The 27,086-nt window shown below is 41.6% G+C and overlaps 1 protein-coding gene across 3 annotated transcripts in view; it reads right to left on the bottom strand.

The window, feature by feature from the left end:
- Nucleotides 1-27,086, bottom strand: part of lmo4b (LIM domain only 4b) — a 59,973-nt gene that overhangs the window by 15,724 nt on the left and 17,163 nt on the right. The window contains exons 2-5 of one of the 3 annotated variants that reach the window (XM_054788838.1): nt 24,395-24,531; nt 24,216-24,301; nt 9,397-9,529; nt 4,381-4,630 (exon numbers count right to left, since the gene is read on the bottom strand). In XM_054788838.1, the coding sequence (XP_054644813.1) occupies nt 4,381-4,625 (245 nt within the window). In that variant the 5' untranslated portion in view covers nt 4,626-4,630; nt 9,397-9,529; nt 24,216-24,301; nt 24,395-24,531. Of the gene's footprint in view, nt 1-4,380; nt 4,631-6,130; nt 6,487-9,396; nt 9,530-24,215; nt 24,302-24,394; nt 24,532-27,086 lie in introns of those variants that run through there. The other 2 variants (XM_054788839.1, XM_054788837.1) reach the window with 2 other exon arrangements.

Here is a 27,086-nt window from a genome sequence, read left to right as displayed (position 1 = left end):
TCTTGAGGAAAAAATACTCTTGAGAAATTAAAGTTACTTTTGATATGGTGTACCCTCATTATTTAGGGTTGTGAAGGATAAACCGATGCAACCGGATATCTGGTTTGAGAAAAATGATTTGGCTGCGCCGGTAAAAGTCTCCTGTATCTAGAGCGGCAATGTTTAATCCATTAATCATCAGTTATCCAATTAATCGACAACTATTTTAGTAATCAATTATTCTTTCATTCATTTTATTTTAAAATGTACTGTAAATATCCTGATTTCAGCCTCTTAAAATGTGACTTTTTTCATTTCCTTGGTCATCCAAGCAGACCTATTATCTTTATGTTTCAGGCAAAACAAGATAGTCACACACATCAGCTTTGACTTTGGAAAAGAGCAATCAACATTTTTGCGTCTTTTTGATATCTTGCAAAGCAAACCACTGCAGAGATGTGTGCGTAGAGCGTGCGTAAGACCATTCCCACGCGAAGTATGGGATTTATCCACTTGTGCGAAGGAAAATGCGTACACTTATGCACAACTCTTACCACGCGTACACACAAACCCTAGTGGTAGAACAGTGAAACTACAAATAGCTATGCCTGAGCCTGTCCAGCGCAGGCCATATCATATTTCTCATTTATTTGTAGCAGTCTGTGCCACTGACCCATTGATTTGTGATGTTTGTCAGTTGATTGTTTATACTTCTCTATTTCAATTTCAGTGTCCGAGAAATTCCTCTTCTTTTTCTTTCTTTTTTTCTTCTTTTTTGCGAAGGGAAAAAATCCATTCATGCACTCTCAAAAGGTATTGCTGCTAAGAGGCGGAAATTAAAAATGTATAATTTTTTAAAATCTGATTCATGGACTAATTGAAAAAAATAATCGCTCAATGAATTGGTTTTTAAAATAATTGTTAGTTGCAGCCCTACCTGTAATGATAAGAATCAGCCATAAATCTTTAGATTTAACGGGTGCGGAGACATGCACCGGGTATCGCAAGAGAAGCAATCGGTTGACAGGGTCTTATAAACAATGCAAGAGCCTGGGCTGCCGGCGAAAGGATTGTCGCGCATGCTCTATTGCAGTGGTCAACAACCTTTTTGAGACCAAGATCCCTGGTCTCGGCCGTGAACCTGCACAAGATCTACCTCTTATAGGGGGACAAATAATCATCTGTGTTTTCAGTGTCAACATTTCAACTTTTTAAAATTTTTGCTGTCATTTCTTTCTTTGTTTCATTGTGTTTTTAAAGTGTGCAGCAGGTCAATAACAATTGAGCTGTGGACCACAAATGGTTTAATGATTTAAGAGGAGACGCTGAAACACCAAATACTACAAGATATCACACGAGTACGAATAACCGCATTTTTCCTGTTTAAGAACAGTTGGTCACACTGCTGTTTCAGGCACCACAATATGTTCTTCCAAAGAGCATGAGCAGTAAGGTTGTTCATATGATCCATCATCTGTACCAACGATGTCAAAATCAAGACCCCGCGGGACATGTGCAACCCACCACATCACTTTAGGCCAGGGGTCGGGAACCTTTTTGGCTAAGAGAGCCATGAAAGCCACATATTTTAAAATGTATTTCCGTGAGAGCCATATCATATTTTTTAACACCGAATACAACCAAATGTGTGTATACAGTATTTAAGGAATACTAGCAATTTTAGAATATCAGTCTCTGAATGTATTCTTTGTAATAATGTTGTTATATTGAAGCTAACCAATAATAAATAAATTACTTTTTACCATTAATGCAACTTCTGGTGCTGCATGGTTTTGTGCCCTACTCCGTATCTTTCTTTCTTTTCCTTTTTCATCAAAAGGGTTGTCTCTGCACAATTAGCTAGCTGACTATTTGATTAAAGGAGGTTTGATTAAAGGAGGGACAATCCCAATAATCAAGTTTTGGTGTCTGACACGGAAAACATGGGAAGGACAGCTGGCATTGCGCTAGAAAAAAAAATGGATAGGTTAAAATGCATTACAATGCATATTTTGAATTTTGTAATGTTTCTGTTTCTGTAATGTTTTACTTTAAAATGTCAGGAAAACAAATTAAAATAAACACATTTTATGGTGTTAAGAAATGTCTGAGAGCCAGATGCAGTCATCAAAAGAGCCACATCTGCCTCCCGAGCCATAGGTTCCCTACCCCTGCTTTAGGCCATCTGCGAAAGCCCAGAACTAAAGCAGGTCATGCCATACTTGCATTGTGTATTGAATTGACAAAGAGACATCAAGATACTACATCACACATTAGAACAAATGTGGTCATTTTTTCAGACTAAAAACACTTTGATGGTAAAAAAAAAAAAAAAAAAAAAAAGTTACTTGTTAACCAATATGGTGTCCTGATCTTTTCAGACAAAGTGAAGCATTAGTGTTAGATATGAGACATCCTGCTGCAGCAAAGCAGAAGCACAAAAACATAACATTATTTTTAATGTCTCGTCTCGGTGGAACCAGATGAGCATCGTGATGAACGAACCCGGGAAGCAAAACAAAACACTTTCTCTTTCTCCTCAATTTCAAATATCATATTGCGCTGATAGATTTTATTTTTAAGAGCGAAATGAAGTTTATCAATACACAAACTTTCAGTCACTGATATGTCCAACTTCTAAACTGTGACAACCAGGGACAAAGTATGAATGTGTGCAATATAAACCAGTGTTTATTTGTGGCCCGCAACAAATAGATTTGGTCCTGTTCACCCTTGCTGAAAATATAACATAACACCTGGCCTGCCAGAGAATAAGACCACGGAGCAGGAGGGACCAGTGTTGCAAACGAGACATTCTTTTTCAAAGAAGTGATTAGCAACATTGAAATCGGCATAAGTCGGCTTCATGGCTTATGTAAGCAATTGGTTTTCAGTAAAGACATACATTTACTGCCCATCCTTTGCTCTATATCAGTGGGTCACAGGTTTTTTTCCTGTGCACAAAATTGAGGTAATGACCCCATGTCCGCTTGCTACGCTGCTATGATGTGACTGCCTTGTTTACAGGAGACTGTCAAAGTTGAGCGGGGGGGGGAGGAGGACATTGAATGTGGGCTTAACGTGACAGAAGTCAGACACACAGATGCAGATATCTGCTGGACACAAGAGCGCGCCACGTTGCGTTGTGTGGGGGAATTCCGCTCAAAGAAGACTGCTAACGTTCGAAAGTTAGCGCCCTTTAGGCAGCCGCGTAGCCTTTAAAAACAGCCCTTTTAAATAAGATACTTGTGAAGTTTGATTTGAAAAATCACCGCTTGTCATTGAGGAGTGGTGGTGGGCAACGCAGCCAAACCAGTAGATAACCACTGCTCTAAATTAGTGGTTCTCAACTGGTGGGCCAGGATCCAAAAGTTGGTCGGAGATCCATTCCGGATGGGTCGCAGACGGCAAGTCAAAAATTACATTAAAATATGTAGTACAATTGAGGTCTTTACTTATTTTGAAGTAAAATGTAGCAATATTTTAGTCTTTAGTTATTTTGGCTTCCTTGGTATGTGATCACTGCACAGTGAAATATCTGATTTGGTAGTCTTTTTGATATCTCATATTTCATGCATTATTTGTATGCATGCAGTTATGTTCGTCCTTGACAAAATGCCTTAATAGCTTCCTATACAATGCACTTTGGACCTGTAATTGTGTTAATTGTGTAATAATGTTTCAAAAGATGACACAGGCCATTTTAAAAAACAAAAACATTTTCTTGGTTTTACTTAAAAGTATAAAAAAATTAATGAATTAATTCAGGAATAAATAAAAATGGCTTAAATAATAGTGTAAAAAAATAAGATAAAATAAAAATGACAGTGTAAAAAAATGTTAAAGAAAAATAAGTATAGAATATAATTTTAAAAAATGCCATAAATGCACAAGCAAATACAAATGGCATAAAAGTGCAAAAAATATATATATAAAAATAAAAATGACTGAATGAAAAATTAAAAAAAAAATGTATAAAAATAAATGAAAATAAAAAATTACTTAAAAGTGGTTTACGACTTAAAGGCTATTGGAAAATGTGAGTTCCAGGTGGAGACCATTTGAGAATCCCTGCTCCAAATATTACATTTTCATTGAAAAGGTTGTCAGCACTATGTTTTTTCATAACAGTAATGGGCTGTTGTGGCTTTTGGTTTGTCCACTAAACACAAAATAAAGGTATTGGCCACACTGGATGAAGAGGACATAAGATGTTTGATTGATGCTTCTGGCAACCAATGGAGTTGCATGTCTTCACTTCTCGCTTAGATATGCGCTAGTGTTGACCCAACATGGAGGCGAATGCAGAACAACACGTCACAACATACCCGTTTCAAGGCAGACTGATTTGCCGTCCTTCAAGTAATGAAACCCTACAGTCCCAGGTGTACATTTCCTCACCTGATGTAGTCGTTCCTGCAGAGGATCATGCCGCTTTTGGTGTAGCACGATGTGCCGATCTCGCCCAGCTGGGCCTGGCAGCACGAGCACTTGAGGCAGCGGCTGTGCCAGTAGCTGTCCATGGCGTAGAGGAGGAAGCGGTCGGCGATCTTGCCCCCGCATCCGGCGCAGCGCTTCCACGACAGGGAGCCGGTGCCCACCTGCGGCGGCAGCGGCGGCTGGCTGTTTCCTCCAGGGTTCACCATCGTCCCTGGAGGGGGGACAAAAGAGAAGGTCGCCTCTTTAGGGGCCGCGCAAGGCTCTAGTTCAAGTGTGAAACTGCAGCCATTTAAAAGACTAGTTTATAATTTTGGCGATGAATCTGCCCTTCATCACCATCTCCTGTCTGGGCTTTACTGGAGCCTCATGATGGACGCTGGCCAGTGACACCATCCTTCTCATTTCTTTTCAAAATAAAACAACAAAGTGAACACACACACCTTTCACTGCTCTGTCAATGTAATTGTAAAACACAATTCATCCCAGAGAGATGAGTCTCTACTCCTGAGTGAAGTAAGTGAGACCACAGTCCAGGACCAACAGGACCGGAGAGGAGGATCGAGACCCATCTCTCAGGCGGTCTTGGCCCACCTGCCAGCAGACTCTAGCCCTAAGTGAGGTGAGTGTGAACGCACCACGACACCAGATAGGATATTACCAAATGTGAGCGTAACCAGGCGACACGTAGAAACACCCAACAGAAAGCTGGGTAAAAATCATTAAGAAATCAGTTAAATGTTAGCCCGGGGGCATAAATACGGTTGTTTAACCCACCTGGATCTTCTAAACAAAAAGAGTCGTGCTGATAATTACATTTTGCTGAAATCTTCGGAAATGACATACCCTTGCAACATATCTCCAAGAACCTTTTTAGCCTCCTTATATCATTTATATCCTCTTCCTTACATCTCAGCTGGTAAAACAACTCTTCATAAAAAGGCAGGTCCTACAAGTGTTCGTGACCCAGAAGATATTGCACAATGTGTTTTGGATGCTTGAGGTTGTCGGACAATGTACACGTCACATATGTGGCAAAAATACAAGTGTGAACGCAAACCAGAACACACTAAAGTCACCACCAAACATATTGTGTTTTGGTCCGCACCAGCGTACTATATACTATAAGTGTAAACGCGCCCTATGGCGGCCGAGGAACCGCACTAACAGAGCAAAGAGACTCTAGCCTATGCCGAAACACACTACATGTATCCCCTTCTAATTTGGTGTGGAGGGAAGAGTCCAACGCTTAAAGCCAAATCTTTGTTGAAAGGTAGGCTAATTGGGTCTGGGGAAACAGGAGGACGGGGATGTGGGGAGGGTCCATTGACTAAAACCATTAGCGATGGCTCTTATGGACAAAGCAGCAGCCAACCTTTATAACCGATTACGTCTGAGGAAAAGGAGGAGGAGGATGCAGGAGGCGACCTGAAAGTGACTCCCCGGGTAAACACAACACTCACCATCGTCAAGTTTCACCCACCGTGGGGGGGGGGCTGCTTTTAACTTCACTCAGGTAATTACACGGCCAAGAAATTCGAAAGCGGGGGATACCATCGTTTAAAAGTCTGAATGATATCGATAAGAGTAATAATAGCAAGTGTGCTGTTATAGTTTTTAATAGCAACGCTAACACGAGGAAGTCCAGCTAGCATACTTCAAAAGTGAGGTTAGCTCAAATTAGCGTGACACTTTGGAACACAAAAACACTAACCTTGTTTCGAAATTGTAGCGTCGGATGCTGTTAGACTTGATTTGAAAGGAGGTCGGTTAAACAGTTCCAAAAAGTGCAGGTAGGTTTAAAAAAAAAAAACAACAACAAATGGAGTTAGTATTTCCACCGCACTACAGCCTCGGCGATCTGTGCTCACAAACGGAGTCCATTGCGAGACACGTTGGACTATCTTTTGCGTTGCCGTAAGTTTCCTCGCTGACACGCCGAACCCAGTGTCTTCCTGGCCGGCGACGGACTGTCTACTTGTCTGCTGTTCTCCGATGGAAGCTAGACGTCATCCAACGTGAAGAGCCGCTCCTTCTTCATGTGGCGCTGACCGTAAGAGAGCGCCTCTAGAAATGCCTTAGCCCGCCTGACGTCAGAGGCTCTGCAGCCAATCCGTGTGCAGAACCGTTAAGGCGGGATTAACGCCGGTAGCCAATCAGGGCAAAGAAAGGGCGGCCTTAGCTCTCACTAAAGGACGAACTATAAAAAAAATAAACAAATAGTACTTTTATTAATGTTGAAAATGCTTCGTATTTGATGATGACAATCTAATAATAAACTAATTAAAGGTTATTCAACACAAAGGGCGTGTGGCTACTTGATTTCGCTCCCTTTGTATCTGTCAGTATGGGACCAGTTTGCCCTTATTTACCTTCCCCATGGAAACACACAGAATGCAGCCTTCATCTCACGCCTGACTTTAATTACGTGACATTCCATAACTATTCTGTTTACCAAGCCCTGCCAATGTATTATACTATCTGCAGGGAGTGGCGCCATCGTATGGCAGAGAGTGTAACTGCAACAAGACTCTCTACTGTACAGTTTCCAACCTCAGCTTCTCGTCACGTTCACTTCAGGACCCTCATTTAGTTGAGATGACAGAAGTACGGTGGTTGACAGGGGGCAAACGCACAGCAACGTCCGAATACAGAAATGATCCAAAACTAAAAAAGCCCACAAACCCCCAAAGCACAGGAGTACCCGCGAGTCCCGATTCAATAATGTAAGTTTTGAACGACTCTATTCTGCAAAGCTGTAAGGCCACAATGTGGAAAGAGCAGCCGTTGAAGTCGGGGGCACAAAAACAACAAACTTACAGTACGTGCGAAAAAAAACAACAATTGTTAACTTTCAATAAATGACACAGCCTGTAGAAAAAGTTGTTTCCGAGATGTTTTACATGACAAAACATCTTCATTATAAAATGCCCTCGGCCCGGTTGAAAAGACATCAGATGTATAAAGACAATCTGTAATTGTTTTATTATTCCTGGAGCTCCGAGGAGACTCCGAGCTCGGTGTGGAGCTGATTTCCCCTTTGGCAAAAGGCGACGCGAGCCCACTTTGCTTTGGAGCTCTCTTGACAATCTCATCAAGCCTCTTGCTCGCTGGAAACAAAAAAACCCCACAGAAGATGGTGCAGAATATCTTTGCCACCACGCAATGATTAATTGATTTCAATGATTAAAACAGTGGGAAATTATGGGATGAGTCTGAAAAGGGGGGAGGGCCTTGCAGGAGAAGCTTTGTTTGTTCCCGGCTTGTTTTAATGAGCTTTTCACAAGCGGCCGAGAGAAATTACTCTGCGTCTTCTCTTTCTGCAGCTCTTTTTGCTAAATAATTACGGCAAGTTGCGGCAAGGGAGGCGGGGGGGGGGGGGGGGGGGTTGCGGGTGTGAGTGAAGGCAGAGGGGTCAGGGAGTGTTTGGAGAGGAAGGGGAACAGGGGAGGGGGGGTCTTCCCTCAGAAATTGATCATCTCCTTTCTCCGCTGAGATCTTTGAGTCCTGTGGTAGTTTCTAAGCAGCTGCATTATGAAGCCCACCAGATTAAAAGACACACAAAACAATATGGCGGCGTGAGCGTTCAGATGTTGATACTCCCCACAGGGGTGATCTCACACTGAAAAGGAAGCCTCGGCGCTTCGTAATGAAGCCGCGTGTCCTGTGGGAAAGAAAGCAAAGGATGGTTTGCTTCTGTACATGTGCACACCACAGGCTGTCTTCTGACCAAACAACGACAAACTGAAAACGACCGATGGCAATTTCGCCCCAACAATGTGTGGTTTTGTCCTGCCCTCTCCTCCCCATTGCACCTGTTTCCTTAAACACACCATCAGTCACACCAACTTGAAGGAGAATCTGTGTTCTTGCATGACAAAATCTACGATATACCTACTCGAAAGGCCTAACTTAGCTTAGCATCAGAGTGCAGGTGGCCCTTGTGTTATGACGTTATGTGTTACGACATTTCGTGTTATAATGTTTCATGTTATGGCATTTCATGTTACAAAGTTCAGTGTTACAAAGTTTCGTGTTATGCGTTTCATGTTACGGCGTTTTGTGTTTGACGGCCTTTCATGTTACGCCGTTTTGTGTTCTATGACGTTTCGTGTTATGGTGTTTTGTGTTACAACATTTCATGTTATGGCATTTCAAGTTATGGTGTTTCATGTTGCGGAATTTCGTGCTATGGCGTTTTGTGCTACGACGTGTCATGTTACAATGTACTCTCATGAATTCTTAATGCTGTAAAAAAATAAAAATAAATGAAATTATGAGTGAGCGCGTTGTTTCATGTTATGATGGACGGTGTTACATTTGGTGTTTCAACGTTTCGTTTCGTTTTACGACGTTTCGTGTTTTGACATTTTGTTTGATGACATTTTGTTTTATGCGTTTCATGATACGGCGTTTTGTGTTTAAGTGTTTTGTGTTATGGCATTTCAAGTTATGATGTTTCATGTTGCGGCATTGAGAGTTATGACGTTTCATGTTGTGAGGTATTTTGTTACAACGTTTCATGGTTACAATGCACTCTCATTAACAATTAATAATTAATTAATCATTAATAATTAATACTGTACAAAAAGAAAAAGAGAACTAGTTATATGTGAGCGTGTTATGTTTCGTGTTACAGCGTTTTATGTTACACCGTTTCGTGTGATGCCATTTTGTGTTACGGCGATTCATGTTACAAAGTTTAGTGGTATTAAAGTTTTGTGTTTCATGTTGCAGCATTGGGAGTTATGGAGTTTCATGTTATGACGGTTTGTGTTACGACGTTTCATGGTTACAATTCACTGTCATTCATTACAGTATTAATATTGTACATAAAGAAAAACAGAACTAACTACGTGTCAGCGTGTTATGTTTCATGTTACAACATTTTGTTTTTCCGACTTTTCATGTTAAGGTACGGTTACAATGCACTCTCGTAACTTATTAATATTGCACAAAAAGAAAAAGAAAACTAGTTACATGTTACACGAAGAATGCGTAGGTGGAAGAATACGTAGAGGCAGGACAACGTCACTTTTGTTGTGTTTCGTTAACTTTGTCCCCTTCGTTATGTCTCCCAAGCCTGAGGCAGAATCTTCTGTTTGCAGTGTGTCTAAGAAAAGGAAAATGAAAGTGAAAAGTAAAGTGAAATTAGTAGGTATGCTCTGATCAGGGTTTTATGCTGCGGATTCCGATCATCCATGAGCAAAATTGTCTGATACCGATCACATCAATTAAGTGTACATTTTAAATTTTACTATTGGCTATATGATGTGAAAAAAGGAACCATAAAATCACCTTAATTTAGACAAAAACATTCAAGAGAACATATATCACTGGTTACAGAGGATGAGATGCCTTCTTTAGGGAAACTTTGGATATGAGAGCACGCAGCTTGAATCTCGATGTCCTCCACCGCCAACAAAGGCCGACCATCCAGATGTATCCAACCACTTTTCAGGCTATCCGCCTCAGACCTGCCACGCACATGTTGGCGAGTGCCCAGTGTTAGCCACATTTGCCGCCGCCGGACAGATGATCACATCGCAAGACTCAAAAACTCACCAAACTGCGGCAAATGCTCACCCCCCTAATCCCGCACCAAGCTAAACCTTTTTAACGTGCCACCTCGGCGAGGTATTTTTCATGGCATGCTTTGCAGGGTGCAAAACTTATATGACGCTCACAAACGACAGGTAAGTCCCACATGGCAGACATGATTGGCTTTTGGCTTCGGCACACCTGTGCATTGTGAGGGATAGTGCCGGGAGACGCTCGCTACAGGCTGCATGCTGCATGCTGCAATAGTACAAGCCACAGGTGATCGGCTTTTGTGATCTGCGTTGAAAGGCATTTATGGGCATATTGCTTTTGCTTGCTTTTTCACGGAAATTTGGTGGGCGGTCAATCGGAGCAAACCTAGAAATTAGACATCATAAACAAAAGTCGACCAACACTAGCTGCATGTCCGGTCCAAGTGGCTCAAACGTTGCAACTATCATGAATGATAAAGATGGTATCTTTGAACATGTGAAAGGATCTGCTCCTATGAAATAGACAGTGATAACTAGGCAGTGTAGTGGTCGCATTATTGAGATTTCCACCTCCCAATAAGCCTGTCCCTCCCTTCCCCTCCCTTGCAACGCCCCTTCAAGTGTGTAAAAGTAAAGAGTTGTCTTTTTTATGACTGTTTCATTTAATTCTTGCATTTATTTTATATATCAAAGCTATGTGGTGACAAGCAAATAGAAACTGTCTGGAAAAGGGTAAGCACTTTCAAAAACAACTTTGATTTGCAGAATGTGTCGCATCCATGAGGTTTTCAATTCAACGTACACATAGAAAATTAGAGTACATACTGCTCGCCTATATGTTTGTCTGTGTCTTTTGTCATCAACTTGTGCAGTATAATTCTGATAAAACTGCTGCCCAGGGAACATTCACATCTCTAGTTGCTTCTCTTTGATCGACCTTTGCATTTTTTGACCTCCCAAAGGCTTCAAAAGCTCACATTGTAACATTAAAGTGCTCATGACATCAAAACACATGTTAATCTTCTTATTTCTGCCATGAAAAATAGTTTACTGTGTTAGATGTGAACTCCATTCCATTTCCCTCTGCTTCTGGGTCCAGGTCGCGGCGGCAGCAGTCTCAGTAGGGAAGCCCAGACTTCCTGGTCCCCGGGCCACCTCCTCCAGCTCCACCGGGAGGACACCAAGGCGTTCCCAGGCCGGCTGTGAGACATAATCCCTCCAGCGTGTCCTAGGTCTGCCCCGGGGCCTTCTCCCGGCTGGGCATGCCCAGAACACCTCACCAGGGAGGCGTCCGGGAGGCATCCCGACTAGATGACCGAGCCACCTCAACTGGCTCCCCTCGGTCCCCTCCAGTACCCTCGCAAGGGTGTAGAGCAGGTCCAGTGTTACGCAACGAAAACCACATTGCACCTCCTGTCGCCGAGGTTCGATTAAAGGGTGTACCCTTCTCTCCAGCACCCTGGAATAGACTTTCCCAGGGAGACTGAGGAGTGTGATTCCCCTGTAGTTGGAACACACCCTACAGTTACCCTTCTTGAAAAGGTACTGTTCCCGACTTCCACACAATGTTGAAGAGACGTGTCAGCCAAGACATTCCCTCAACATCCAGAGCCTTGAGGAATTCAGGAATATACGACTACAAAGTCGATCGTAGACCTGCGGCCTAGGGTGTCCTGGTGCCGTGTGCACTTATGGACATCCTTATGTTCGAACATGGTGTTTGTGATGGACAAACTGTGGTTCGCACAGAAGTCCAACAACATCACACTGCACGGGTTCAGATCGGGGAGGCCGTTCCTCCCAATCACGGCCCTCCAGGTCACACTATCATTGCCCACATGGGCGTTGAAGTCTCCCAGCAAAGCGACAGAGTCACCAGTTGGGGTGCTCTCCAGCACCCCTCTGATGGACTCCAAGAAGGTTGGGTACTCTGAACTGCCGTTTGGCGCGTACGCACAAACGACAGTCAGGACCCTTTCCCTAACCCAAAGGCGTAGGAAAATGACCCTCTCGTTAACCGGGGATGACTCCAACACAGAGGCACCAAGCCGGGGGGCTATTAATAAACCCACACCAGCTCACCACCTCTCCCCTGCAGCAACTCCAGAGTAGAACAAGGTCCAGCCCCTCTCGAGGAGTTTGGATCCAGAACCCAAACTGTGGGTCCAGGTGAGTCCGGCTATATCTAGTCGGAATGTCTCAACCTCTCTCACAAGTTTGGGCTCCTTCCCTGCCAGAGAAGTGACACTCCATGTCCCAAGAACCAGATTTGGCCGCTGAAGACCAGGTCGCCTATGTGCCCGCACTCGACCGCCACCCACAGCACAATGCACCGGACCCTTATGCTTGTCGCCGCACGTGGTGGGTCTACGGGTGGAGATCCCGTGTGGCTTGTTCGGTCTGAGCCCGGCTGGGCCCCACGGGTGAGAGTCCGACCAGCAGGTGCTCGCCTGCGAGCCCCTCCCCCAGGCCTGCCTCCAGGGTGAGAACCCGGTATCCCACGTCCGGGCGAGGTGCGGTCCCTCCTCATGTGTTTGTTCATAAAGGTCTTCTGAATCACTCTTGTTCTGGCCCATCACCTAGGACCTGTTTGCCTTGGGAGACCCTACCAGGGGCATATACTGTAGCCCCAGACAACATAGCTCCTAGGATCACTCGGGCACAAAAACCCCTCCACCACGGTAAGGTGGTGATTCACGGAGGAGTGAACTCCAATATTGAAATATTTACTATTTTTAAAAATGTTTGTGTGTTCTTCCAGGTCTGGAGGAGGAGGAACAAGTGACGTCTAAGCCACACGGTCCTAGCCGGACTTCTTCACTACGATGCATTCACTGTTATTATGCTCCCGTTGTGGGTGAATTTCTGTTGTTTGTTATATATTTGTATATTTATATCATGCCCGCTCGTTGTGTTGAAGGCTTTTGCTGGAACACACAAAGAGATGGAGTAAGCTTGTTCACATTTCTTAAAGACTAAATTCGCCTTGTCAGATGATCAACAAACTTTGTGGGACAAATGTTTCCATACTGCCCCGCAGATGGAAATAAAAAGTGAAAAAGACACAAGACGTTCGACTGTGGAAAAGGTAGCAGTAAGTCAATTTACATTTCTCATGCTAATATGCTCCATAGTAGCGAGCTTAGTGCTGACGGCTAATGCAGTGTGGATTCCTAACTGACTGCTCTGTTGTACTGTAGCTATCACTGCCAGCAAAACACACCACACTCCCCACAACACAACATTAGTGAATGCTATTATTGTTGTAAATGTGTCACTTTATTCATGCGCATTCATGGCTGTGCTTGTTAGCACCTGGTTGCCGGTGTCACCCGCAACTGCTTGCGAAACATAGATTGCAGTCACTCGTCTTGCTAGCTCATTTTGCAGTGGATATGTCAGTTTCAGTAAGTAAATACATTTTTTTACTACTATTCTATGAATCTTACAAGAATGTTATTGGGTTTCATTCCAGGGCTAACTGGTCTTTTATTCCGCAGTGCCTGTGTCACATACTAAAAAACATACCTACATACACCATTTTACGGTGTGTGTGATAACTACATACAGTAGTTATCACACACACAATATCACTGAATTTTATTATTGTGCTATTGTTGTGAAAATGTCACTTTCTAGGCTTTGCTGTGAGTTCGGAATCTTGCTGTGTGTTTGAATCTGGTTCACAGAACGTAGTCTGGCAGTGATGTCACTGCAGTGAGGTTCAGAAAAGTCACTGGGGGGCGTGTTAAAATGACCACTTCATTTCACTCCTATTTCATAGTTATTTATCTATGACAAAAATATGAGAAAAATGCTTTATTAAGTGAGTACTTTCATTTGATTGTTTTTTTTTTTTTTTTTACTTTTTTTGGTGTCATGAGCGCTTTAAAGCTGTATGCTTCACTAACGCAGCCAGTAGACCACAAGACTCGGACTGTCCTTTAGAGCAGGGGTGCTCACACTTTCTCAGCCTGAGAGCTACTTTTAAAATGACCAATAGACAAAGATCTACCTCCTATTACAAACTTAGAGAATATATTTATAAATATATAAATCTGTAAAATATTTACTATATTTATAATATGGGTATTTATATACATAAGGGGTGCACACACCTTTTCAGCATGCAAGCTACAAGTCTGCAACATATACATAAAATCTAACGGTATTCAGAGCTTCAAGTAGTTTATACTATTCAACAATTCACAATTCAATTCAATACGGCAATAATTACACCTAATTCCTCAATAGTTGTGTACATAACCTGAGTAGTATGTCAGTTAAAATAGCCACATAGCGTTCATTATACACACAGTTCATGTATTACGTCCAGTTAGCTAACTGAAAATGCTAGCATTTGTGATCAAACATTCCAGACATACAAGAAATGAAAATGATTATCCAAAAGACAATGCAGCCGAAGTCAAGGCAACATATTAAAAATGTTTCTGCAATGGGCCCCTTTTGCAATTATTAATGAAATAATAGTTTAACAGGTGGAAATGTACAAAACCCGCATTTCTATAGTGGAGTTCAGGACGCGAAGCGAAGCCATCAAACAACTGACTTTTTTCTACATAACTAGCCCTTACAAATATCACATGACATCTACAAAGTGACATTTATGCGATCGACCCACACTACCTTTGCGATCTACCGGTAGCTCGCAATCGACGTAATGGGTACCCCTGCTTTAGAGCAAGCGTCCCTGACCACCAGGCTTACTCTTGCACATCAGGGTCAAAGTTTGGCGCATGCGATCAGGTGCTTTCCTGCTAATGTGTGTTTCATACAACCATAGGTATCGGGGGTATCGGGATTTGGACACAACTCGAGCTTACAAAGGTTGGTTGGCTGCTTTACAGAACTTCCTTCAAGCTCAAAGTATACCTAAGTCAAAGTAAGGGTTGGGGAAGAGGCCGGGTGAGGGGTTGAGGGCTTTGTTACGTTGGGTTTCAGGGTAGAAGATTGTGTCAAGAAGATTTGAGACCCATAAAGACTTTTTGTCTTACTGTCCTTGTTTCCATAATGATGTTCACAGCCTTCCAACAACAGGAGACGTCCCTAAATTCCCTTGGATTGATTTTCCTCCCATCCATAGCAACAGTTTAGGACGAGGCCGTCGAGTGAGTAGTGACATTTTCATACAAATGAAACGCCGCTACGTGATGGATCCGAGCGTCGTTGTCAAAGGCGCCAGAAGCCCTTGACGGTAATGAAAGTGCACAGAACATCCCGGCAATGGAAGGCAAAGTAATGGGATTCAGCCGGTAAATGACAGAGGAGCCAAGCAGCCCCCCTTTAAGTGCTTTAATCGTCGGATAATTAATTCTACGCACTATTTCAGACTCCCGGCGTGTGCGCGCCTACAAACACAAACAGAACAGCGCGCGCCGCCTCTAACAACATCGCCTTAATGAAATGTCGTGAATCCTTAATGAGTCCCGATGCCTTGTGATAAATTTCATAATTATTCAAGCCCGCGCGAGCACGAGCGGGAAATCCATCAGTCAAAGCAAATGAGTTGGGATCCATTAGGGTTCAGTGTCTTGTAGGGACATTCGCTTTATTAGCTCCTTACAAGCATTGCCATAATTGAGTGCATATTTCATTTGTCTCCAAGCTCACTTTACTAAATGACTGATCCTTTTTTTATTTACAGCAACAGGCTTCCTTCGATGCTGAGCCAAATCCAGCAGGCCCCTCCTTAGCGACTCGTCCCCAACTTTGCTAAAAGACGAGACGCGGCAATATCTGCCGTCTTTAATGAATGCGCTTGAAACAAATGAAAGAGGGGTTTGTGGCATTCCGGGTAATTCGTTCAGGATGACTGATGGCGGCCTCCGCACAGACGCCTCTTGTTTGGTCTCTGGGTTCATTTTATGCTTTGCAGACATGGCGGCAAAGCGGCATTCTCAACGCAAAAAAAAAAAACGAACGCGGATGGAAAATGACAAGGTGATTTGTAGTTGGGTGAATGGTAAGAAAATACATTTATAGTCAAATTATGGAAAAAAGTTTGTTTATTTTACGATTTTAACCACTTAGCGGGCTTTTTATTTTAACAAGTTGAAATTGCCACTCAAATGTCAACAATCGTGATTTCTAAAGTAGTAAACTCCTTTTTAATTGGTTTGGGTTGGTTTGGTTTAGTTTATTTGAACATGAAGGTTACAATGGAATACATCTCATGAATCATCCTTTCACAGTTCCACATGTCCAAAAGGAGTAGGAAGAAGCAGAGCTTATTTAATCCTACCCCCCATCCATTCTACATCTAGTACAGTACATGTAGTTCACTTCCTGGATTCCATGTCATATTATTCCATATAATATTCAGGGTAAAAATAAATAAATATTAAAAAATAAAACAAGCATGACAGAACAATAAATATAATAATCAATATAATAATAATGAAATACGATGAAGACAAGCATTATACAGCAAGTTCAAGACTCTTCTGCCTTGTATTTAGCAAACATCAACTGCTTGGATTGTTTTTTTAAATTCTCTTTACATTGTTTGACTTCCTTACTCAATCCGTTCCATAATTTTACTCCGCATACGGAAATGCTGTGGGTTTTCAGCGTAGTTCTCGCATATAAGTGTTTTAAGTTTAATTTTCCTCTAAGATCATATTTCTCCTACTGTATGACGTTTTTGGGTAACAAGTTCTTGTTAACCTTATGCATTATTTTAGCAGCTTGGAAACTGATTTTAATATCTGTGATTTTAAAAAGAACAGTTTTGGTCCAACATTTACTAAATAATTGTTAAACATTTCAACTACCTCATTCATATCATCCTTATTAGTGTTTCCAACCTTGAAACAGTGGGGGTAGTCTGCTTTCTTAATGTTGTTCTTTATAATACTATTTAAGATGCCCCAAGTTGCTCTCATGTTATTTTTATTCTTATAAAGTAAATGACGCACACTCTCAAGATAGTTGTCAGCTTATTTTTATAAGTCTTATATTTTTTTTCCGCTTCTGTAGTTTGTTGAATGATGAATGTCCTGTATAATGTGTTCTTCTTCTTACAGGCGTTCTTTAGTCCTTTTGTCATCCATGGCTGGTTGTTTTTCTTTTGCTTCTTGGACTTTTCTTGCCAGGGACAGTTCTTGTCGTAGAGCTCCATATAAGTGCGTACAAAGTGATCATATGCTTCGTCCACATCTTTTGCACTGTCGACAGTCTCCCATCTTTGTTCTTAGGGTGGTCTGTTATTCAGCTCGGTCTAATGATTTTAGGATACAGACTCAAACTGTACATCGTGTCTATGAAGTCATCTATTTCCTTCTACTTATGTGGATTCAAAAGCTCAATATTGAAGTCTCCACATGTAAAAATAGTTTTTTGACCCATGTCTGTCAAGGTTGTCTTAATCCAGTCCTCAAACATTCCAATCCTTGACTTTGGAGTTCTATACACACAACTTATTAGCACATTTTTGCTTTTTTCTTTCCAGATTGCAGTCATTAAACATTCTAGGATGTTGTCAATGACAAATGACATACTCTTCACCATTTTGTAGTTGACATGTTTGTCCACGTACACAGCCACGCCTCCTCCACGTGAATTGTTCCGGTTTATACTGATCATTTCATATCCTTCCAGCTCAAAGTCCATATCTTTGTTAGCATTGAGATTACTTTAAAGGGTTCCTTGAATTGGTTCAAACATTGTTTGATGTTATTAAAGTTTGCATACATGCTTCCGATATATTGCCGATATTAAGATTACTGTTGTACTTGTATTGCTCCTCAGCCATTTGTGATGTGAAAAAAAAGGTTGAGTCCGGATCTATATCTTTTTTCCAAATCCAATTGTTTGTGATCTGTGAAACAAAAAGTGTCCAATTGTAGCTCTTGTTGCATATTAAAGCTGTTTTCCTTTTCCATGTTGGGAGACCTCAGTATTTATCTAGATCCTTGGTGTCTTTGGCAACTCTGGCCTCTGGCCCCCCAATTAATTTGATGAAGACTTTACAATTTGCACTCCATGTACCTTGGATCCTTTCCTGCTTCCTCAGATCACGTGCTTTCTTAGCCATTTCAGCGTTGCGCTTTGTCAGATGGTCATCCATGTCGACGTTTGTACCTTTTTGCCTTGTTTGAGCCGTGCAGTCTTGAATTTCCTGTTAGTGAACTTGACGATGATGACGGGTGTAGTGCTGCTCCTGCCATACAGTGGGATGCAAGTGTCGTTAGTTTGGATGCCTACGTTCACCTCCTTCGATTGCAAAAAGATGACAACTTGTTGCTCCGTTGAGGCGACATCCATTTGGTCTGGTACGCCGTTATTCGCCACTGCCCTGGCGTAGGACCGAGGTTTGATCCGAATCCCCGTCACGACCACGTCATTTAGTTGTGTGTTCTGATCCATGTCACCTATGGTGGTTTCAGTTGCTCAATGATTTTGTCTTTTTCTTCAGTCTCTTTTTGAGAGTGACTCTCGGTGCTGCATTACTGTCCTGTAATTCTTTCTTCTCCACTCTCAGATATTGAACTTCATCCGTCAAGTCCTGGACCTTCTTCATTAAGGAGCCCATGTTTTGTCGCAGGGAGCGCATATATTTTTGCATGGGATCCAGCTTCATTACCTTCTGCTCAATATGCTCCAGCTTCTTGTCAAGTTTCAGTAGCATTTGCGCTAGGGTATCTAGCGCTATGCTATTTTCTTGCTTTTCCACGATCTCCTGGAACTTCTTCGTAGCTTTCCCCATTTGTGCATCAACATGATTACTCAGTTGACGCTTCCAATAGAGCATGTACTCATCGGCGGGTACGGAACCGGCACCTTCAATGCTTTAAACCGAATCCGGAGTGCTTCGACCTGAACTGCTCGAGCCACCGTTAGATCCTCTTCTTCTCTCTTTTATCTTTGGCATTATTGCGGTTGCTGAGCAACACCGTCTCGAGTGTTGTGAATTAGCCGTTAGCTTGTTTTACACTGACTTCGGTGTTTAATATTCGTTGTAACAGCGAGTTTGTGTCTCTCACCAGTCCTTGTTCTCTCCTCAAGAAGACTCCAAGATGTTTTAAGAGTGCGGCTTCGTGAGCAGCCGTCGATTCAAAGCCGCGGCTAGCTTGATAGCTTGCCTATAGCGGCTGTCGGCTCCTACTATACGTTTGTTTTGGTGAGTTTAGTCCACTCGCTGGTCCGAATTAAGGCAGAAATCTCAGCACTCACTTCCAGAGTTGTAATCACAAGCTATTGTCAGGAATAGTTACAAAAAGTTTAAAACTCCGGTAATAAAAAAATGGAGCTCTTTCCGTGAGCGTCCTTTCCGTACAACAGGAAAGGACGCTGTTAAAAACTGAAATGACAACTTTATTCTTGTAAGACGACAAATTTCTCTTGAAAAATATGACTATTACTGTAACATGTAGACTTTATTTTTATTACATTTCAGTTGACTTCTGAACAAAAATAATGATTTGTTATTCATTATAATATTTTTTGTTACATATAATATATATTAGGGAAGCACCAATCACGGCTTTATGCTGCCGATTCCGATACCAATCATCAGAACTGAAATCGTCCGATACCGACCACACTGACTAATTATACGTCTTTAAATGTATTTATAATGAGTGCTATTGGCCAGAGGTCCCGTATAATGGGGAAAAGTCTGGACAATTCCAAGGTCCCTTGACTGCCAGGGTGCCCAAAAAATACGTAATTACTATTACTACTGCACCCCTGCAACAGGCCATATGATATGGAAAAAGGAACCATAAAATCACCTTGGCAGAGTTCACAATACAACACAAAAAAAATTTGAAAAAAGAAAGAAAACTGTCAATGCTCGCTTCAATCCAAACTACAACTTTTGTTGTTTTGTTATTTGTATTATTTTTGAAAGCAATCATGTGTAAAAGCGTAAAATAGATAAACCTGTCTGGTCACTTTCTACCTCTAGCGGTGCTAGTGAATGGCCGTCGTGTGACAAAAGACATTAGCTTGTCCGCAGCGTAGGCTAAAAACCGCTTTACTGATTGAGTTATTAACAGAGTGACATAATACAAGTGGGTTTTACAGAAACTGCTTTATTGATTGATTAACTAAGTGCCTTCATATACTGCAAGTACATTAAAGAAATCATTGTTTTACCGATGAATCTATTCATTGAGTGAGTGATTACAAGTAGTTTCTAGAAACGCTTTATTAAACTCTCAGCGGAATATATGAACATTGGTTTAAGTAGGCGAAAGGGGAGAGGGAACAAAGGTAAAGTGCATTCACATAATCAGCAGTCGGATAGGATGTACTAGAGTATGCTGGGGCAGGGCATGTGCTATTTTGTACAGAAAAAGGTGCTGTTAAGAGTCCTACCACGTCAGGTAAGATGCAAGTCTCAGCTGTTGCCATCACACACATACTGTATCACCAAAGAATCCAAGGGATAAGATATTTTGGTGCCGTTGGTCCGAGGAAAACAACTAGAAAAGGCAGAGGGGACTAGCGATCACAGCTGATTCTCTCTCCTTCTGGTCAGGAAGCCACAGGAGGACACGAGGAGGGACAGTTAGCCCAGATATCCGAAGAATGTGACATTTTCCTGTCTGAATTACTGTATATTAATCTTCAATTGGAGTGTGTCTTTTTTCCTTCTCATAATTGGAGATTAACGAACACGTGAGGGGAGGTGAAATTTGTTTAATTAATTTACTAAAGTGGTCCTTGTGGTCTTATTAGGTTCTGGAGAATTTCCTGTCCAACAACAGCTGTGTTTAATTCTAATGTAAATGTTCTGGTCATGCATCGTTCCATCTGGCGTAAGACTTTCGCTGCACCGGCGAGCGCTAAAGAAAGCCAAAACGCAGAGGCCTCGCGTGGCGAGACGTCTTCATCTCATTCCGCCCACATCGCGGCCATGTTTGTCCAAAAAGCCTCCACTGTGCAGCGACCTGATTAGAAGGTAATAAAAATCCACGGTGAACAAAGGAAGGAAATAAGCTACATTCAAGTGCAGGCACACGCACACACACGCACACACACAGAGAAAATAGCAGCCTTATCATCCGTGTTTCATTGAGAGTTGATTGCTGTCGGATTATAATGCAATCACCGTGCCGCGTGAGCCGTCACTATGGGAACTGGTTTTAACTGTTTATCTTTGCCACAGATCTTAATTTAAGTTTGAACACTCTGGATCACTTAGATGTGACAGACACCAGGAAATTGACAAAAAACGGAGGGGCGGGGGGGGGCAACAAAGAGGAAAATGGAGAGAAAGACCCCCCCACACACACACCCACACACACACACACACACACACACACAGATTCTTGTTCTTTGTGTTGTATTTCGCACGCAATTTAATTTGTCTTTCAGGGAGAAAATCAATTTATGAATACGATGTGGAGGGAGCCGCGTTCCTGTCCTCCATGGGAAAGTCTGGGCCACTAATCTTGGCAAAATGAATAGTTCACACATTATTTGGACATCTGTGTTAGTCCACCCCCACCCCCTCTCTCTTTCACCCAACCTTCATTCATTTGTGACACTTTTATTAGCGGCCGTGCAGGTGGCTGCAGTGCGTGGAGCCAGAGGGGAAGCAGGAACAGGTCCAAACAACATCCCCAAATATTTGTGCTTTCAACTCATCCGAATGCTGCCATCTTCTCTATGATGTTGCTTTTGAAAGCCTGTCTTTGCTTCCTCAAATTCCGGGATGGGCAACTTCTGTGATGCAGGGGGCTGTTACATATTATTATTATTATTACTTTTATGAAGGCCCTTTTGAAGCTGCTATATTTATTATTATTATTATTATTTATCCTGATTTAATCGCATTTTTGAGTGCTTTAACATGTATGAAAACTCACCAAACTTTGCAAGCACGTCCGGTCTGGGGGTCCCAAACACAAACTCCCAAAATTCACTCAGTAGCGCCTCTTTTAAATTTGGAAAAAATGAGCTCGTGCCACCAGTTTCATGACATCAATCATGACACGAGCACAAGCACCCATGTTCCAAAAAAAAAAAAAACGGAAGTCGGCCATTTTGGTCTCTGGCGGCGATTTTGGGGCGAAAACCAGGGGTTGTAGTTCTCTGAACTAATCCTAGGGACTTTGACCAAATGAGCCCAAATGAAAATCAAGATCTTGCGCAGGTTCACGGCCGAGACCGGAGATCTTGGGCTCAAAAAGGTTGGTGACCGCTGCATTAGACAATCACTTCATAGCATCACATGTCCTTCAAAACTGATATGAGAATTAAGGGCTGGGGTCTGATCATGACTACATGATGCTGTAAAACTACCTTCTACATGGTTCCCATCGTTCCATAATGTTTTATGGTGGGTTGGGGCATCAGGCAGGACATGACCACATGGCCACCTTGGCACCAGTTTCAACTTCCTTCTTCAATAATCTTTATACATTTTTCTTCTCGTAATATGCAGACTTTTTCCCCAATGTAATAAAATTGCAACTTTTTTTTAGTGTGTTTTTTAAAATAATACTAATATTTTTTAAATGACATATTTTTTCTTTCATATTTTGTTTATATGGTACTAAAATAAAAAAATGTCTTTCATAAAATTACATGTTAATCCTGTAAAATTGGGACTTTTTGTTATTAAAAGACAACATTTTTCTCTTAATATTTTGACTTTATTCTCCTAAAATGACAGCTGATTTTTGTTTTTTTTCTGATTTTTGCTTTTTGCTGTTTTTTTTTTTTATTTTCCAACTATTTCAACTTTCTTCTTGTAAATTTTCTTCTCGTAATTAGGACTTTTTTCTCATAATATTATGACTTTATTCTCGTAAAATTATAACTTTTTCTGCCACCTAATTTTCCCCAAATTGCAACTTCATTTGTTACTTACTTTTTTTTACTTTTTCATAAAATTATGACTTAAAAAAAAAAATCCTTGAATATTTCAATTTTATGCTACTAAAATTGTTATTTTTTGTCATAATATGGCGATGTTATTCTCATAAAAAATAGTAAATTGTTTAAATAATTTAATAATTTTTTCTTTTACAGCAATACATTTTTTTTAAATATATTTTGACTTCACTCTTGTAAAATTACTGCTGATTTCCCTTTTTTTTTCTTTTAGTGTTCTTGTTAAATTATATTTTTAGAATGTGCTGCGGGCTGATAAAATAACAGCCGTGGGCTGCAAATGGCTCCCAGGCCGCACTTTGGACATCCCATGTCTAAGAGCTTAGTAGTGTCAGTCTGCTTCTCATAGAGGCCTTCACAATATACACACTCACCCTCCATGACACACACGGTGCACAATCAGTATTGCACAACACTTACATACAACCAATGGAGTAATACTGAGAGTACTAATACTGGGACTCAAGCCCTGTCCACACAGATTTTTTTTGCGCGGGTTGAAAAAAAAATCACATCCACACAGTGAAGGATGAGTAAATAGTCACATCCAGAAGGGAACAGATCACTGGATGAAAATGATGTAATACATAAGGCACAGTAGCAACACATTACTGTATGTAATAGTGCTGCATTACTGTATGTCATAATGACAAAAATGTTCACCACATGTTGTAATAATTGCCGTATTCTAGAACGCATTTTGTAATAACTAGTTACATATTGCAAACGAAATGCGGATGCTGCACTTTCTTTGGGAAGAAAATGTAATTTGGTGCATTATGACATAAACCATCAAACTTCATGCCTTAAACAGAAAAACCATCACAACATCATTAATCATTTCAGCTGAATTCAGCTTCTTGTAAATGTTCTTCTCGTAACGATGACTTTATCCCCTATAATATTTGGACTTCATTCTCATAACATTATAACTTTTTCCACAACCTAATTTTTCATTTTCTTTATTCATTGTTTTGTTTGTTTTTCCTAATATTTTAATTTGTATTTAATATTTCAACTTTATGCTACTAAAGTGACATTATTTGGTATATTTTGAGTTTATTCCTGTAAAATTACTGCTGATTTTTATACTTTTTTTTCCTTTAGTTCTCTTTTGAAATTACATTTTTAGAATGTGCCGGGGGACAATAAAAACCACCCGCGGGCCACAAATGGCCCCTGGGCCGCACTATGGACACCGCTGCTTTACAGTATCCCTTGCTGTGGAGGACGTACTGCATAAGCGAGCACTTCTCTTAGACTGAATGGTGTACATTATTTGGGTGATATTTGGCAAACCAAATACAAAGTTTGGGTGGGCCAGGTGTGGCCCACGGCCTGCCTATTGAGGACCCCTGCTTTGTGGACACAACTGAAAGTGATATGTTCATTTACCTCAGAGACCATGAATTAGTCCTTTGTGGAACTTGAGTATAGACTGGACCTTGAGGAGCACAAATGGGCTCGTCAGAGTGACGCACCTGGAAAATCACAAAAGTAGGGAAAGACATTAATATGCAAATGTGTACTGTGCGAGTGTGTCATGTTCATGGTAAATTATACAAGGTTTCTACCGTTGTTGGAGTCTTTAGCCAAGAGAAATGAGCTCCGGTGGGTGTCAAGCAGCAGGGAATTCAAAGCGTCCTCTGCCTGCCCGAGCCGACTGCCGGGTCCTTGAGCTGCAGTCAGAAGGCTGAGGCACTCTAAATGGCTGAGAAATCCATTATCAACAAGAGCAACTTAATGGCGGCTTTAATGAAAGCGGGCGTTTGGGAGATAAGACCGGCTGACGCGGCCACACTGTATTTTAGCGGAGCACTCTGCCTTGTCTGAATGTGCCGAATGGAAATAAGTTGAAGTGGCAAGGTCAGTAATCAATAGCCAGTTAATTAATGAGGAGTGTGCGGCGGGCTCGAGTATGGATTTCCAAATGCCTACAATTTTGCTTCAATCATTGAAATGTCACTGGCATTCTCTGAGAAAAACGCTCAGACTCCCATTCACCTTGAATGTCTCATCTTAGCGAAGAAAGGAAATATTTAGCTTGAATGACCAGCCTGCCTGACAGACACAAGTAGCTTTTGCGGAGGCCGCAACATCGAAAACTATTTCTAAAAGCCCCTTCCGGCCCGTTTGACAAACTCCTTGACGACGTCGCTTTTGTTTTTGCACACACACACAAAAACCCCCGCTGCGGCGGCGAATGAGGATGCCATTGCTTTCAGTTCACATTCGTTTCATCAAGCTTTCACTAAATAACAAAAGACGCAGAATGAAAAAGGAAGAGCTGAACATTAAGTACACCTGCTCAATGAGATACCGCTCTATCGCACAAGAGCGATACAAGAAGCAAACAAAGCCGATGCAAAGTTTTCAAGTGGATTCTCGAAGAGTCAAACTTGAGGTCATACCATTCATGTTTTGGCATCAAAGGATTAACTCTGGGCGTTTTTCTTCTTCTTTAGGTTGTTTGCCGCACTTTTTCCCAAAGTAGAATTAGCCTCAACAAGAGAACTAGAAGAATATAGACAAAAAATGACGTGAAGTCAGTGGACTCACATTCAAAACGCCATGCGCTCAGCCACTAAAGTTCATTCTTTCATTACTCGTAACACTGCTTTACTTATTTTGACACTTGCATGACAGCTAAAAATGGTTTTTAAAAAGATGGGGTGCACAAATCACCTTTAAAGTTAAAGGAAAACTGCACATTTTTTGGAAATTTTGCCCATCATCCACAATCACTGTGCATTCCAAACAGAGAAAACAGTTAGCATGAGGGAGCTAACAATGCACCTCATGGGACACATCTATTTCGACAATAAAGCCCTCTAAAAAACCTCCAGCAACGTTTTATTGTTTTATATACATGCTGTGACCATGCACTAACAGGTACATTCATGACAACATGCAATACTTACAGTATTTTGCCGTATTTTGATCATTTCAAACATTACTGGAACTCCTTTCCTGGGCGCATTGATTTCACATTTAGTACCACTTCCGTCAACAACAGCACCGTGTCAAGCACATGTCTGTTTGTTACTACTAATCACGTCAGACTTTGTGAGAGCCGCTGCCGACGACTACTTTTGGACAAATGAGGATCCAGAACCTTCTTTTTGAGCCTGAAAATACGGAGGATGAGCTACAGGTTTTAGAAGCTGAGCCCGTAAGCAAGAGCGAGAGTGAAACTTCAAAGGTATAAAGTGCTTTACAGTACAGAAGAACAGAGGGTCATCAACGTGAACTACTATCTCACCTATGGTCCCATCTACAAAAATGTCATTCGTTTTTTTATTATTACACCTATACATTCAGTTTCATAGAAGACCTTCTTGCCACACACACTCACACAGCACAACTAGAGTTACACACCACTCACAGACTAAGCCATGGAAAAGTACTGAGAGGAGAAGATAGTAAACAAACACGCTGTCAGCATAGTTAGAATCAGTTTAAGTGAGCCTCTCTCACACAAACTGAACTTTTCACTTTCCAGGCACACAAGCTTAAGTTTCACTCTCTACTGGAGCGCCGCAACTGCCATAGAGACTCTGTGTACTTTCATTCTGGGCTCTTTCCTAGATTGTCCACATTGATGATAGAGTCCAGCGCTGTAACCAGGTATATTGCTCTTATGTTTTAGTACAATTTGAAAACCTTTAAATTGTGTAATCACTGACTACTTCTCTGATAGCAAAGCGGTCCAAAGAAACAAGAAGAAAAGAAGAAAAAAAACTGCGTGCGCCTTGTTTGTGTTGATGGGAAAGTGCAATTGAGACACCGTGGCTGACTTATTTTTACACTTGCGTGACAGTTAAGAACGTTCAAATGTGACTTAACACATATCGTGAACAGTTGTGTTTGTGTTCCCTTTTTTCGCGGGGTAAAATAGTGACAAAACAAAACAGCGACATAAGCAGCTTAAGAATGTTGTCATTAAACTGCAAACATGCATAATCGGTGTCATCACAAAGAGCGTTTAAAGTGTATTTGTGCACACCGCCAATGTGGCGTGTGAACAGCGTTGCCGTGCAGCGGAACAAAAATGGAAAGGAGGAGGGGGAAAAAGTTCTGATTACAATTACGGGACATGACACTTAGCTGATTTCGAATCAGCAAGGCCAAATTTCACAAAGCCTGTCAATGGCGGCGGGCACGTTAGATCCCTCCCCAATCAAAAGTTTGCTCTATATAATTTTACGCAATCAGATTTCTCCACAGTCATCCAGTGCAATCAGGTAATCAGAGGGGAGCATTAAC

This window comes from Dunckerocampus dactyliophorus, chromosome 10, assembly GCF_027744805.1.
Source record: "Dunckerocampus dactyliophorus isolate RoL2022-P2 chromosome 10, RoL_Ddac_1.1, whole genome shotgun sequence".
Lineage (NCBI taxonomy): Eukaryota > Metazoa > Chordata > Actinopteri > Syngnathiformes > Syngnathidae > Dunckerocampus > Dunckerocampus dactyliophorus.
This window is presented reverse-complemented; position numbering and strand designations above follow the sequence as displayed.